Source organism: Zophobas morio, unplaced genomic scaffold (assembly GCF_036711695.1).
Source record: "Zophobas morio isolate AGI-343-1 ecotype UQ-CSIRO unplaced genomic scaffold, CSIRO_AGI_Zmor_V1 ptg000087l, whole genome shotgun sequence".
NCBI lineage: Eukaryota > Metazoa > Arthropoda > Insecta > Coleoptera > Tenebrionidae > Zophobas > Zophobas morio.
In genome coordinates, this window is record NW_026972192.1 from 415991 (window position 1) to 432369 (window position 16379).

The window sequence follows — 16379 nt, forward strand, 5'->3', positions numbered from 1 at the left end:
CTGTTAGGACATCAGCACCCACTTAACATGTCCAGACACAATTCATAATGTAGAAATATACTTTTTTTTAAATAACAAAACATATACTGCATAATACTTACATTTAGCTTGCTCAGAATATTCTTACGCGTAATATAAAGTCTTTTGTTGTTAAAATCCCTTTTTTTAGAGATGAAATATTTTAGGAAAAAATAAAAATCATGCGAAACTGCCTGTTAAATGCGTACCGTATGCATGCAACAGGCAGTTTGGCACCAAAGATACCTGTCAAGGTCATCAAAATACGAAAATTATTACAATTAATTACACCCTTGCTTCCCTAGTATCTCCTGTTTGTTTAAGATGTAAATTGCAGTTTGTATTAGGCTTTTGAAACATTAATAAACCGATTATTACGTTCAGATACATTATTTACTGCAGAAGTTGCTTGTTTTCGAAAAAATTAAGTAAGTCCTGCATTATGCGTACGGTACGCAAGCAGCAACAGTTTGACACACACGCTAAAATTTATAAAATGTCATAGTCAGCAAAATGAGAAAATTTTGACAATTAATGACGTTTTTAATTTCTAAGTATATCACTTTTGCTGAAATTTTAAGTTTTCGCTTGAATTGGACCATTACACCATTAAAAACCTCTAAATAGTTTGTCCAATAAATACGTAAATCCATTGCAACTTAAGCTAAATGCGAAAGTAGCGAAACTTAATTTTGTTTGTACTTCCTTAACCACTTCTGTTTGCTAATGATGTGAATTTCCGACTGAGTAGGTCTGTTAGGACATCAGCACCCACTTAACATGTCCAGACACAATTCATAATGTAGAAATATACTTTTTTTTAAATAACAAAACATATACTGCATAATACTTACATTTAGCTTGCTCAGAATATTCTTACGCGTAATATAAAGTCTTTTGTTGTTAAAATCCCTTTTTTTAGAGATCAAATATTTTAGGAAAAAATAAAAATCATGCGAAACTGCCTGTTAAATGCGTACCGTATGCATGCAACACGCAGTTTGGCACCAAAGATACCTGTCAAGGTCATCAAAATACGAAAATTATTACAATTAATTACACCCTTACTTCCCTAGTATCTCCTGTTTGTTTAAGATGTAAATTGCAGTTTGTATTACGCTTTTGAAACATTAATAAACCGATTATTACGTTCAGATACATTATTTACTGCAGAAGTTGCTTGTTTTCGAAAAAATTAAGTAAGTACTGCATTATGCGTACTGTACGCAAGCAGCAACAGTTTGGCACACACGCTAAAATTTAAAAAATGTCATAGTCAGCAAAATGAGAAAATTTTGACAATTAATGACGTTTTTAAATTCTAGGTATATCACTTTTGCTGAAATTTTAAGTTTTCGCTTGAATTGGACCATTACACCATTAAAAACCTCTAAATAGTTTGTCCAATAAATACGTAAATCCATTGCAACTTAAGCTAAATGCGAAAGTAGTGAAACTTAATTTTGTTTTTACTTCCTTAACCACTTCTGTTTGCTAATGATGTGAATTTCCGACTGAGTAGGTCTGTTAGGACATCAGCACCCACTTAACATGTCCAGACACAATTCATAATGTAGAAATATACTTTTTTTTAAATAACAAAACATATACTGCATAATACTTACATTTAGCTTGCTCAGAATATTCTTACGCGTAATATAAAGTCTTTTGTTGTTAAAATCCCTTTTTTTAGAGATGAAATATTTTAGGAAAAAATAAAAATCATGCGAAACTGCCTGTTAAATGCGTACCGTATGCATGCAACAGGCAGTTTGGCACCAAAGATACCTGTCAAGGTCATCAAAATACGAAAATTATTACAATTAATTACACCCTTACTTCCCTAGTATCTCCTGTTTGTTTAAGATGTAAATTGCAGTTTGTATTAGGCTTTTGAAACATTAATAAACGATTATTACGTTCAGATACATTATTTACTGCAGAAGTTGCTTGTTTTCGAAAAAATTAAGTAAGTACTGCATTATGCGTACTGTACGCAAGCAGCAACAGTTTGGCACACACGCTAAAATTTAAAAAATGTCATAGTCTGCAAAATGAGAAAATTTTGACAATTAATGACGTTTTTAAATTCTAGGTATATCACTTTTGCTGAAATTTTAAGTTTTCGCTTGAATTGGACCATTACACCATTAAAAACCTCTAAATAGTTTGTCCAATAAATACGTAAATCCATTGCAACTTAAGCTAAATGCGAAAGTAGTGAAACTTAATTTTGTTTTTACTTCCTTAACCACTTCTGTTTGCTAATGATGTGAATTTCCGACTGAGTAGGTCTGTTAGGACATCAGCACCCACTTAACATGTCCAGACACAATTCATAATGTAGAAATATACTTTTTTTTAAATAACAAAACATATACTGCATAATACTTACACTTAGCTTGCTCAGAATATTCTTACGCGTAATATAAAATCTTTTGTTGTTAAAATCCCTTTTTTTAGAGATGAAATATTTTAGGAAAAAAATAAAAATCATGCGAAACTGCCTGTTAAATGCGTACCGTATGCATGCAACAGGCAGTTTGGCACCAAAGATACCTGTCAAGGTCATCAAAATACGAAAATTATTACAATTAATTGCACCCTTACTTCCCTAGTATCTCCTGTTTGTTTAAGATGTAAATTGCAGTTTGTATTAGGATTTTGAAACATTCATAAACCGATTATTACGTTCAGATACATTATGTACTGCAGAAGTTGCTTGTTTTCGAAAAAATTAAGTAAGTACTGTATAATGCGTACTGTACGCAAGCAGCAACAGTTTAACCATTTTTGACACACACGTTAAAATCTATCAAAATATCATAGTCAGCAAAATGCGAAAATTATGACAATTAATGACGTTTTTAATTTCCAAGTATATCATTTTTGCTGAAATTTAAAATTTTCGCTTGAATTGGACCATTACACCATTAAAAATCTCTAATTAGTTTGTCCAATAAATACGTAAATCCCTGGCAACTGAAGCAAAATGCGAAAGTGGTGAAACTTAAGTTTGTTCTTACTTCCCTAACCACTTCTGTTTGCTAAAAATGTCAATTTCCGACTGAGTAGGTCTGTTAGGATATGAGCATCCATTTAACATGTCCAGACACAATTCATAATGCAGAAATATTCTTTTTTTTTTAATAAAAAAACATATACTGCATAATACTTACACTTAGTTTGCTCAGAATATTCTTACGCGTAATATAAAGTCTTTTGTTGTTAAAAATACCTTTTTTTAACGATGAAATATTTTAGGAAAAAATAAAAATCATGCGAAACTGCCTGTTAAATGCGTACCGTATGCATGCAACAGGCAGTTTGGCACCAAAGATACCTGTCAAGGTCGGTCATCAAAATACGAAAATTATTACAATCAATTGCACCCTTACTTCCCTAGTATTCCTGTTTGTTTAAGATGTAAATTGCGGTTTGTATTAGGCTATTGAAACATTAAAAAACCGATTTTTACGTTCAGATACATTATTTACTGCAGAACTTGCTTGTTTTCGAAAAAATTAAGTAAGTACTGCATAATGCGTACTGTACGCAAGCAGCAACAGTTTGACACACACGTTAAAATTTATCAAAATGTCACAGTCAGCGAAATGAGAAAATTATGACAATTAATGACGTTTTTAATTTCTAAGTATATCATTTTTGCTGAAATTTTAAATTTTCGCTTAAATTGGACCATTACACCATAAAAAATCTCTAGATGTCAATTTCCGACTGAGTTGGTCTGTTGGAACATCAGCAACCACTTAACATGTCCAAACACAATTTATAATGTGATGTTTTTTTTTTTTAATAAAAAAAAATATATATACTGTACGTATAATACTTACACTTACCTTGCTCCGAATATTCTTACGCGTAATATAAAGTCTTTTGTTGTTAAAAATATTTTTTTAAATGATTAAATATTTTAGGAAAAAATAAAAATCATGCGAAACTGCCTGTTAATTGCGTACCGTACACATGCACCAGGCAGTTTGGCACACAAGAAAATAGCTGTCAGTCACCAAAATACGAAAATTGAAACAGTTAATAATGCCTTTGGTTCCCAGTACTAGAATTGTTTGTTAAAAATTTGAATTACTGCTTGAATTGGTCGCCGAACTTTGGCATTATTCACTATTTTCCGATTTTGCTTATGATAAATATTCTCATATTGCCATCTACCTGTGGAAAGAAGAAATTCTGCTTTCAATTAATGATTTTCTGTTGCATGTTTGTCGATCCTATACCATGTTGCCAAATCACGTGCCGAACTGCCGACCGGGTGCGGTGGTAGTTTGGCACCAGTGCGAAAGAGCACAAAATATGCCAAACTGACTGAAATTTACTCGAAAAATGTGCGGAAAAGCCCACTTTATGAACATATATATATATATATGCCATATTTTCTTTGGGGTTCTGCGCTGTAGATCTGGGTTTTCCTCTATCGAAATTCTACATTCCGTCATGCTAGGATAACGTTGATTCTGGATATGGTGGCTGAATTCAGAACGGATTGCTTTTTTTTCAGGGGTAGTCCAATAGTTTCTTCGGGCTGTCATGAATAACTTATTTAAATTTAATTCTTTTATGTATAAACAAAATGTTTACTGATACATATATGTAAAGTTTTTGTATCTTACCTTGTGTTCGTTCAGGAATTTTGTCTCTCCGATTGATCAAATTATTAATATAAGCTTTAAGTGAGGTTATATTCCTGTTGTGTAGTACCAAATTTTCAGCCAACACTCGACTATATTTATTAGCAGATGGTGTTACTCCTTTTCTAATATCCTCATGAAAACACTGCAGAACACACTTTTTTTCTGGTGTTGACCATGCCCTTTTGTAAACCTTCCTCGAAATGTCTGAAAATGTTTTATTTGCAGTAACTGGTATAACGAATAACTTATCGACAACTTATGTAACGATTATTTACCAAACTGGATTGTATTTATCATGGCATTTTGTTGTTTTATTTATTTTTTTAATGCTACAAGTTTTGTTGAATTTTTACAGTTAGTTTTACTATATCTTTTAAAGCAAATACTGTTTGTAAAGTTTTTATTAATAAAAACGACATGTAGCAATACAAGAAAATTAGCGGAGTTTCTTTTGCTTTTAAAAACAAATTATTTTTTTAAGTTTTAATTAAAACTATATAAAAGAACTATTAATTTAATATAGCGTTACTTTATACTATCCTCAGTGCCAAAAATAGCTATAGGCGGAGTAGGCCCTTGCAAAAAATTATGTTGTACTAACCAAGAATAATGTCATATTAACCTTTTTTTATTTTGAACGGAGACTCAGAAACATGTAACCGGTGCGACAAGTTTTTTAATGTTGATTTTATTTTGAACTTATATAATATTTATATTATATACCTATATGTATAATCTAGAAAATTTGTTTTTTTTATATTTTATCATAGTATCTGTTTTGTATACTTATTATAAAATATAAATAAAATTGTTCTGTAAAATTGCATTTTTTATGTGTAGAGTATTCTCTGGTTTCGGCATTGATTATCCTACCTATGCCTCGAACAAATATTGTCAGAAAGGCAACCGTGTACGTATTTTCATGTTACCTAAATAAGTTTGAAAGTGCCAATAGTTCTTGCGACACTTTTAATTGCTCCGTATTTGAAATACAAGGTCTCTTGCGTGAGCGGTTGGGAGCACACGAGTTGGATTTTGATTTATCATTATATTGTGATTAATTTATTTTATTTGTTTTGGGCTAATATTTGTACTGATAGCTTAATTGTTCAATTATTTATGTACCACTATTCTTGTTATTATTATTGTATATTTATATTTTTTTTAGTTGTAGAATAATAATTACTTTATTTTATTATATTCTAATTTATTTTATAAGTGTCCATTAATTGGAATGTAGTTCTGTTGGACAAAAAACGATTATTATTATTATTATTATTTTATTATATTAGACAATTTTAGAAATGTCATAACAAAATTAAGGAACATACTTGCGGTAGGAGAATCAGGAGCAGTATGTTCTTGAGAACTTTCTTCAACTGGTAGCTCTACATTTTGATCTATGTTATTTGCGGCAATATCATGAAATTCAGATCTATCACCTTGTGCAAATGTTAAAAGTTTAGACATGTTCAATATATCTCTTTCTACTAGTGGTTGTCTGTAATATTCTTTGTGTATTTTATCTGCGTGGCCCATAAATTGCTAAAATATAAAATTTAGAAGGAATCAATTAAAACTCAAGAATTTTAAAGCAAAATTTTGATACAAAATTACGTGTTTCCTTTAGCTACCTGTAAATTTTCCACTTCAAATTCGGCCAAATTTAACTTGACGGATGTTGTGGCTATATGCTTTCGCAACTCAGTCGATTTCAATGTACTGAGACACTTTGCTTTCGAATCCTCGGCATATGTCTTTAGTAAACGATAAGCTCTTAAATATTTAGGTGTCTTGTGATCGGTCGGTATACCAAATATGTATGGATTAGTCTTCGAAACACCAGCTTCTTCTCTTCCTTTTAATATGACATCTACACATACATTCATAAATTTATCTAATAAGACTGGTACAGTTCGACCCTTTTTTCCTCTAGTTCTAAACCTGAAATAAATTGATAGAGACACTTATAGATACTTCGTTCATGACTATTAAATACCTAACATATTCTCTAGCACATTTCTTTCCTTCTTCACTTAGGGGATCATAGATTTCTTTATTCGTCAATGAATCAATTTTTACATAGCCATTATAATCATCAATTGTTGATCTCTCTAGTTCACCTGGACGCCTTCTGTTGAATATTAAAATTGACACCAGCGTGCTTTTAGACAATTCCAACCAGTCATGGTAAGAAAACGTTTCTTTTAGGTTTTCCACAAGCCTCTTCCTTTTTTTGTGAAGAAAAGTTATGAGAATTTTTATATCTTCTCTCGAAGGTAAAATAACTTTTTTCTGACGTTGCCGTTCCGACCAATTTTCGGTTACTGTCTTATTTATGCTAGCATTTAATTCGGACTCCAACAATTTGAGGAAATCTTGAGCATTCTTTTTACGCTGATTGTCTTCCTTTTTAATACATTCTGTTATTAACAACTTCGTTGCATCTTTCAACAATAAGCCTAATGAAAAAGCCGTAGCAGGTGAACTGTACTTCCCATTTCTAAGTCCAGCCACAGCGTTTATCCCTTTTATTGCATCATCAAAGCGTTGTGGTCTTAAAGCGTCCTGAAAATCCTGTACTTCTACCCCCTCACTTTCAAGGGCAAGCAAAAACCGCCCAATTAATCTTAATTTTGCTCGAATCATATCGTAATGATGTGGCGACTTGAATTTAACGGTGAGTCTATTGCCAAATAAAATGGCCAACTCATCGTATCTCACCACTTTGCAAACCTCATCTTCTCTCATAACAGGAAGTACAATGTCTCTTAAAACTGTGTTAGCCCGACAGTGGGCCTTTCGTTCAATTGCCCGGCTCTTAATCAAAATATTACGTCTACCAGTTTCTACTGTTCCACTGGCACATCGTGCATAGTGCTGTCGTAGAGACTTGAAGGAATAGTAGCCTTTGCAATTAGCGCAAGGTTTATAATTATCACTATTAACTTCTTTATTATGTGCCTCACTAGAAAAATTTCATTTTCGTTTTCAACGTTATATTTGTAATTGCCATTTTTTCTCAGAGTATCGTAGATTTTGTTTTTTTCATGAGATCCTAAAATAATTAAAATATTATTGTAACTTTAATTCAAACGTCATGTATTCTGACCTTTTGGAAATTTTAATAATTCCTTCACTTCTTTTTCGTTTTTGTGAACCGTAACTAAATGTCTGGATAATTTTGCGTTAGATTTTTGACAATACACGCACATGTTATTTTTCGTGGAATAATGTTTTTTATTAGTTGTTTTGGTGGAAAATAAGACCCTCCTCACGTTAGAACTTATATTAGCCACTGAAGATTCATCATCAGATTCGTCTAAAATGTAACAGAATATGATTGCAACTTTTATTTAGATAGCAACACTTATCTGAAATAACATATCGACTATAAGTAGAATTTGATGTTGATGGTGGATAATGGTTTTTATTAGTTTTTTTGGTGGGAAATAAGACTCTTGTCACGCTAGAACTCATTTCAGCCACTGAGGATTCATCATCAGATTCGTCTAAAATGTAAAAGAAAATGATTGCAATTTTTATTTAGATTGCAATACTTACCTGAAATAGCATACCGACAATGAGTAGAAATTGATGTTGATGGTAAATTCAAGTCTTGTTTCCAAGTTTTATCATTTGGGTTGTCTGTAGTGTTAATAAATAATTATTTATTTTATTGCACAAGTAAACACTCACCTGAATGTAAAATATCTTCATTTCGAATTTCTGCAATAATTGTACAAATAGTACATAAGTAAAATATTAATATTTTGTGAAACCTACCAACGTGGCATCCTGTCTTTAATTGTTTGAAACATTTTTTTATGATTTTTTCATTTGCTAGGATAACATAAAATAAAATGTTTATATTTTCTGAAATGTTTAATTTTTTTTCTTTACCTGTAAGTTGCAGACAATTTTGTTCTTTGGGGTTTTTAACCACAGATAGACTGTTATTTGTATACAATAATCCAAATGTATCTAAAAACAATGGATAGCAATGTTTTTTATAGTTTATAAATAAGCCATGTGAAATTAATACTACTGGCGGTAGCCAGGTATCCCATGTAAATTTTCCATAGAATTTTGCATTGAGTTGCGGAAATTTAGTAAATCCAATTTTTTTTTGTTTTACTATCTTGAACACCTGTATACCTAAGTACCATATACTCTTTTTTCTTACCAAACAGTATCCTTTCATGACCTATCTCCTTCCTATAAAATAACAATATATGTATAAATGAAATTATCACCATCAAAGTAAGCAGTTAATTTAATTATTGAGTTGCCACTGGTATTTTAAAATATTTAATCGGTTTCTGTCTATTAAATGCCTGTTTACATTTATAAACGTTGGCTCGTAGGAAAGCCATAACAGTATCCTGTATGTATGTCGATACCGCTTGGATTTCGAACTGACATTTGCGGCTGTTATGACATTTATTACATCCTAGGTATTTAATAGCTATTTCATTTCAAGTAAGAATGACAAGAAAATTCTGTAACGAAATCATAATTGTAAGGAGGCGATTTGTTGACAAAATTTCGAAAAGTCAATAATATGTGACAAAATTGGTCGAAAGTTCTTACAACAGAACTTGCACAATGAAACATGTCCCACATTTTCGAGTTGAGCTTTTTCTCTACACAATTTTGTGATGACGTCATCAACATTTCTATATGGACACCTATAGCAACTTGGATTGGTGCAGTGGAATATTAAGAATAACAGTATTATATTCCAAAAATGTTCGGGGAAACACTCCATTTCCCATTCATTCATTAATTTTTTTGAGTCACCTGCTAAAGCAAGTCTTAAAAATATAAATGCAATGATAAATCACAAGTCAAAACTCATCATACTATATTTTGTACATTTTGGGTAGAATTTTTTCGGCAAAATTTGGAGATGACGTCATCAATTTTTTGGGGGAATAAACAGGTATATTTTGATCCACAATTTACCATCCTTACAATAACTTTTAAACGTCTGTAACATTTGAGAGTACTCACTTTTGCAATTCTTGACTTATCCAATAAAATAAATTGACTGGTTCATTAATTTTTTTGACTCGCTCTGTATAAGCAAATCTAAAAAATTTGAATGCAGTGATAAAATTACAAGTATAGACTGATCATATTTTCCACGTTTTAGACAGGATATATTCAGCAAAATTTTGATATGACGTCATCAATTTTTTGGGGTTGATAAACAGATAAAAAATTACCATGCTTACAATAACTTCAAAACGTCTGCAAGATTTCAAAGTATTCCGTTTTGCAATTCTTGATTTAATCATAAACTAAATTCACTCAGTCATTAATTTTCTTGAGACACCCTGTATAAGCAAATCTAAAATATATTCATGTAGTAATAAATCATAAGTGGAGACTCATCATATATTGTCCATTTTAGATAGGATTTATTCGGCAAAATTTTGAGGTGATGTCATTAATTTTTTTGGAGGGGATAAGTAAATATATCTAGTAAAAATTTATCATGCCTATCATAACTTAAAAACATCTGCAAGATTTCAAAGCATTCAGTTCTGCAGATTCAAAATTAAATTACAAAATATTTTTTATACCTTTGATTTTTTGTCCAAAAATCTGGACGTTTTGGATAAAAACTCAACACGGAGTCATAAACTACATGTGTAGGACTATGTTATTTTATACAATTTAAAATTGAGTTACTAAGTACAATTTTGAAGTGACGTCATCACATTACTGGTGCGGATGATTAGACAAAATATAAATAACAAAATTTGATAACAACCGACCCAGTACTTTCGGAGATTATCTATGTTTTGAGATGTGGGAAGAAAGTAAGCATGTCCATTAGTCCATTGCCCATGTTGATTACATAACAATGGCCTCCTATACGGGAAAGCATGGGCGCGAAAAGGAATTATTTTTTGTGACACCATGAGGCATTTCCACAACATTGAATGCCAGGAACGCGATCAGGGGTTGTAATAATGGAAACGTTTTGTGAAAACTGTTTCAGCGAAACTAGTAATTCTTGTTAACATTTAACCTTGTTCGGTTTTTGCGGGAAACATTTGTACGAAAGCAAAATAATATCGTAAACTCAGTTTACTTACTCTGTGATATTCATTGTTTCCACAACACTAACGTCACCTATCACACATATCACTCCTATTATATGAATTACGGTGGAATACATCAATCAAAACACGTACTGTTTTTGCGCTGCAACTAATCTGAACGCATCGCAATTATTGTGGTAACGGAAACCAGGCCGGAAACAACAATCGTCAGTCGCCACATCTGGGAAGGAATAAAAAAAAATCTTTTTACTTTACCTTATTTCGCATCAACAGATGTTTTTAAACTTGTTGTCAAATAGGAAAAAATTAAGCACGCAATATTGTCAAACAGTAGGATTTTAATAAATACTCAGTTTAAGAGCCAAAAATGAAAGAGATTTCCAATAATTCATATCTTCCTGTGCGTCTCCAAAAACGAAAATGGATCACAAGACGTTCTGTTTGCGAACATGGAAACTGAGCGTTTTAAATTTTGCAACGGAATGTAAAAAATCATTAATTTAAATAAGAACGCTGAAATTCTCGTGAACTTGTTAAAAAAATTTGGCCTTACTGGTTTTTACGAAAATTGAGAATATTTCTTCAACTTTACCTGACTTGACGTGAATAGATATTGTTGACACTTATTGTCAAATATCTGTGGGAAAATTTTAAACACACGTAACAAACAACAGCATTTCGACAAATATTCAGTTTAAGAGCCAAAAATTGGAGAGATTTCTATACCCTTATTTAATCTGGTATGTCTCCAAAAACGACAATGGATCACGAAATGTTCAGTTTGGGGACATAGTACAATGAACCTTTTAAATTGTGCATCAGAATGTTCAAGACCATTAATTTAAATAAAAACGCTTAAATGCTCATTAACTTGCTTACAAAATTTGGCCTTGTGGGTTTTAAGAGAAAATGAAAATCTTTTTTTTCAAACTTACCTGACTTGACGTAAACAGATTTTAACACTTATTGTCAAATATCTGTGTGAAAATTTTAAACACACCTTGTCGAATAATCAGATTTTAACACATACCTTGCTCAGTTCAAGAGCCAAAAATGAAAGAGAATTCTAATAATTCATATCTTCCTGTGCGTCTCAAAAACGAAAATGGATCACAAGACGTTCTGTTTGCGAACATGGAAACTGAGCGTTTTAAATTTTGCAACGGAATGTAAAATATTATTAATTTAAATAAGAACGCTGAAATTCTCGTGAACTCGTTAAAAAAATTTCGCCTTACTGGTTTTTACGAAAATTGAGAATCTTTCTTCAACTTTAACTGACTTGACGTGAATACATATTGTTGACACTTATTGTCAAATATCTGTGGGAAAATTTTAAACACACGTGACAAACAACAGCATTTCGACAAATATTCAGTTAAAGAGCCAAAAATTGAAGAGATTTCTAATCCTTCATTTAATCTGGTATGTCTCCAAAAGTGACAATAGATCACGAAATGTTCAGTTTGGGGACATAGTACAATGAACCTTTTAAATTGTGCATTAGAATGTTCAAGACCATTGATTTAAATAAAAACGTTGAAATGCTCATTAACTTGCTTACAAAATTTGGCCTTGTCGGTTTTAAGAGAATATGAAAATCTTTTTTTCAACCTTACCTGACTTCACGTAAACAGATTTTAACACTTATTGTCACATATCTGTGTGAAAATTTTAAAGACGCCTTGTCAAATAATCGGATTTTAACACATACTCAGTTCAAGAGCCACAAATGAAAGAGAATTCTAATAATTCATATCTTCCTGTGCGTCTCAAAAACGAAAATGGATCACAAGACGTTCTGTTTGCGAACATGGAAACTGAGCGTTTTAAATTTTGCAACGGAATGTAAAATATTATTAATTTAAATAAGAACGCCGAAATTCTCGTGAACTCGTTAAAAAAATTTCGCCTTACTGGTTTTTACGAAAATTGAGAATCTTTCTTCAACTTTAACTGACTTGACGTGAATACATATTGTTGACACTTATTGTCAAATATCTGTGGGAAAATTTTAAAAACACGTGACAAACAACAGCATTTCGACAAATATTCAGTTAAAGAGCCAAAAATTGAAGAGATTTCTAATCCTTCATTTAATCTGGTACATATGTCTCCAAAAACGACAATAGATCACGAAATGTTCAGTTTGGGGACATTGTACAATGAACCTTTTAAATTCTGCATCAGAATGTTCAACACCATTCATTTAAATAAAAACGCTAAAATGCTTATTAAGTTGTTTACAAAATTTGGCCTTGTCGGTTTAAAAAAAAAGAATAATTTTTCTTTTCAAACTTACTTGACATGACGTAAATAGATACTTTTAACACTTATTGTCAAACATCTGTGTGAAAATTTTAAACACACCTTGTCAAACAACAAGATTTTAACAAATACTCTTGTTTAACAGCCAAAAATTGAAGAGATTTCTAACAATTCATATCTTCGATTCCTGAGTGTCTCCAAAAACGGCAATGGATCACAAGATGTTCTGTTTGGGGACATGGTACAATGAGCCTTTAAAATTCTGCATCGGAATGTCCAAAATCATTAATTTACATAAAAATTCTAAAATGCTTATTAACTTGTTTAAACAAGATGGCCTTGTCGGTTTTTACAACAAAACGAGAATCTTCCTTTTCAACCTTATCTGACTTGAGATGAACAGATGTTTTTGACACTTTTAGTCAAATATCTGTAGGAAAATGTTAAACGCACCTTGACAAACAACAGGATTTCAATAAATATTTTTATAGAATTCTAATTCTTCATTTAATCTGATATGTTTCCAAAAACTACAGTGGATTACAAAATGTTATGTTTAGGAACCTTGTAAAATGAATTTTTTAAACTCTGCAACGAAAAACCAATACGGTCATGAATATGTTTCTCAGATTACGGCTTAACTGTTTTGACAAAAACCTACTTACTCTGTCAAATTAGGAAACTATTGGAATAGGGTCACATAAACGAATCGCCAATTTTTTGGCTTTGTTGCATGTAGACGGTAATACTTTCAAGTTAAGCTGCATTTTTATTCTATATGGATAAACATTTTTCTTAAAATAATAGAGAGCGAAAACAAAATAGTTCTTTACTAATAATTGTTGAAAAAAAAAATAAACTTTTTAGTTTAGTAACCTCTCTTTTCAGTGTTAGTACGATATTACATTCTTCCATTAACGAATGAAGTTGTTTGTTGCAATAATTTAAATAACAATTAAATCTTGAAATAAGCTTAGGTCGAATTTATAGGAAGCGAATTTAAAGTGATTTCGCGATTAACGTGTAATTGAAGTACGTTGCTATGCAACGTGCATGTTTTACCCAATCACGGGCTCAAATTCTACATTTTATTCGTCTGTTAAATTAATCAAGGGTTAAATATTTAATTCGCTTTCTATTTCTATAAACCGGCCCTTAATATTTCAACAATTGAAATAGTAAACTTATTTCAAGGTTTAATTGTTATTTATTAGGGATGTACCGACTAGTGGCCGACCGGTCGGATAAGCCGACTATTCGGCCGTTTTTCATCGTCGGCTGGCAGTCGGCGACTGGTCGGCTAAACAGCCGATCGGTCGGCTTTTTTTTTATTAAAATTAAAATACTATATAAAACAACTAAACTCGGTTTACAGTACCTCAATTAAATATTTAATTGCGATTTAATGTTTAACCCCGCGTTAAAGTACCATATAATGGACTCTACGCCAATCAGACGTCGCTAATGGCCTTGTTAAATGCGCGATCAACTTAATCTCAGTTGAAATATTGTATAAACTGGCCCTAAATTGTGTTATTCTTTATTTTTGTACTGAGTTATTAAAAAAAATTAAATGTTAAAATTATCCAAACAAATTTAACATATTTTTTTGGAAAATAAAGGAACTTTGGTTATTCCTTTTATTAAAATAAAACAAATTTTTAAGGTAGTCAGAGAAATAGAAAAAAAAACACACTGTCTGTTGCATTTATAAACCGGTTTTAGCAAAGCCGAACAGTCGGCCGACTAGTCGGTTTTTACTGGCCGAACAATCGGCTAGTCGGTTAGTCGGCCAGACCTACAGTCGGTACATCTCTATTATTTATCAAACTTTGATTTTTAAAGTGCTAATTCAATTGCATTCCGCAGTGTTTAAATCTATGTAATGTAGTGTTTGGGGACACAGTGTGCTCCACTTCCATTTATCTTCACCATCCCGACTAATTTCAAAGTTTTTTTTCTTAATTTTTGTTCCAAATATCTGCAACCATTAAAACTTTGTCGATATTTTAGTACGAATTGGTTTGAAGCAATGGTTTGGTTAGTTCTCATAACAGACGCTATACCGCTGGGAAGGTCCTTAAACTCAGCGTTAAATATATCCACTAAATCGGGTGTGTTTGGGGACGTCCCCAAACTGGTGTCTCAGTCCTCAAAGTGAACAATATATATAAAAAAAGCCCTCAAACTGAACCGGAGATATATATATATATATATATACGTATCCAACCGTCGTTACCAAGCCCAACATATTAAACAGACGTTACCAAGCCCGGCTGTTTTTCCGAGTATAATATAATAAATTTAATGGTTTTTGCAATAACAAACTTAAAAAAAAGTAGAGGGGTAAAATTATTCCTTGAAAAATGTTAACACCATATTCATCCAACGTTACCAGACCCACTATGTTCAACAGCTTTCTCAGTCCCGTTTCAGTATAAATAGCACAGTAAACCGACGTTATCAATCCCGACATTGTTGCCACATTAAATTTATGGAAAATCGCTTCACATTGTATTGATCTGTAAAATTTCTTGTGTATCTTGAAAGTTGAATTTACAACCAGTGGATATGCAAAAGTGTCACAAAAGAAAATAATAAAAACCAAAAATATATCTTATCTGCCTGTCTTTTTGACGCCATTAGTGCCATGACAAACGGATAACTCATTAATAAAATTAACGCCAAGGCGATTTTTTTTATTAACAGATATGCAAGTTTGATAGACATTAGTAACATTTTCTTTTTACTAGTTGTACATGTCTATCGAGTTAGTTCAACCAAAATTTGAATACCTATTCCCACCTAAAATTTTAAGAAAATTTATAAAATAACATAATTTTACACTTGGGATTTATTAATGCAATTTTTATTTGACCTTAGGCTTACAGATTTGTAAAAAAAATGTTAGCACAAAAATTTTCTAGTTTATTTCATAAAGTTTTTAAATGATATCTAAGCTTTTCTTACACATAACATAAATCACAAATTAAGATTTTTTAATATTAAAATCCTAAAAATATCGAAATTTTTACCACAAAATGGTACAATATGTGTTAGAAACTTTAAGATTGATTTAGAGATCTAAAATTGCATATTCTTTAAGAGTAACTTTAATATTTCAAATTATTAATTAAAAAATTTAAGAACGCTAAACTAGTAATAAATAGACCCTCTTCAAAATAGTTACAATGCTCCATAGCAATTATTTAATCAATACTTGTTAATAAGGGCGATTAATAATCGCCTATTAACAAACGAGTTGGTTGCAATACTTCTCCGGTGATTGCAATTTCATACACGAAACTGCTAAAAATCAGTTCCAAATTTCATGATATTTATAACA

General features: G+C 31.4%; 1 protein-coding gene across 2 annotated transcripts in view; it reads right to left on the reverse strand.

Annotated features, from left to right (window-relative positions):
* Positions 1-10931, reverse strand: part of LOC135144252 (uncharacterized) — a 50180-nt gene extending 39249 nt beyond the window's left edge. The window contains exons 1-12 of one of the 2 annotated variants that reach the window (XR_010283052.1): positions 10799-10931; positions 8875-8906; positions 8592-8672; positions 8475-8531; positions 8388-8417; positions 8253-8336; positions 7801-8200; positions 6688-7746; positions 6323-6632; positions 6020-6233; positions 4668-4892; positions 4210-4579 (exon numbers count right to left, since the gene is read on the reverse strand). Coding sequence is in view for 1 of the 2 variants with exons in the window: in XM_064076232.1 (XP_063932302.1) it covers positions 4287-4579; positions 4668-4892; positions 6020-6233; positions 6323-6632; positions 6688-7439 (1794 nt within the window). In the remaining variant the exon portion in view is untranslated. Of the gene's footprint in view, positions 1-4018; positions 4580-4667; positions 4893-6019; positions 6234-6322; positions 6633-6687; positions 7747-7800; positions 8201-8252; positions 8337-8387; positions 8418-8474; positions 8532-8591; positions 8673-8874; positions 8907-10798 lie in introns of those variants that run through there. The other variant, XM_064076232.1, reaches the window with a different exon arrangement.
* Between the last annotated feature and the right edge of the window lie 5448 nt (positions 10932-16379).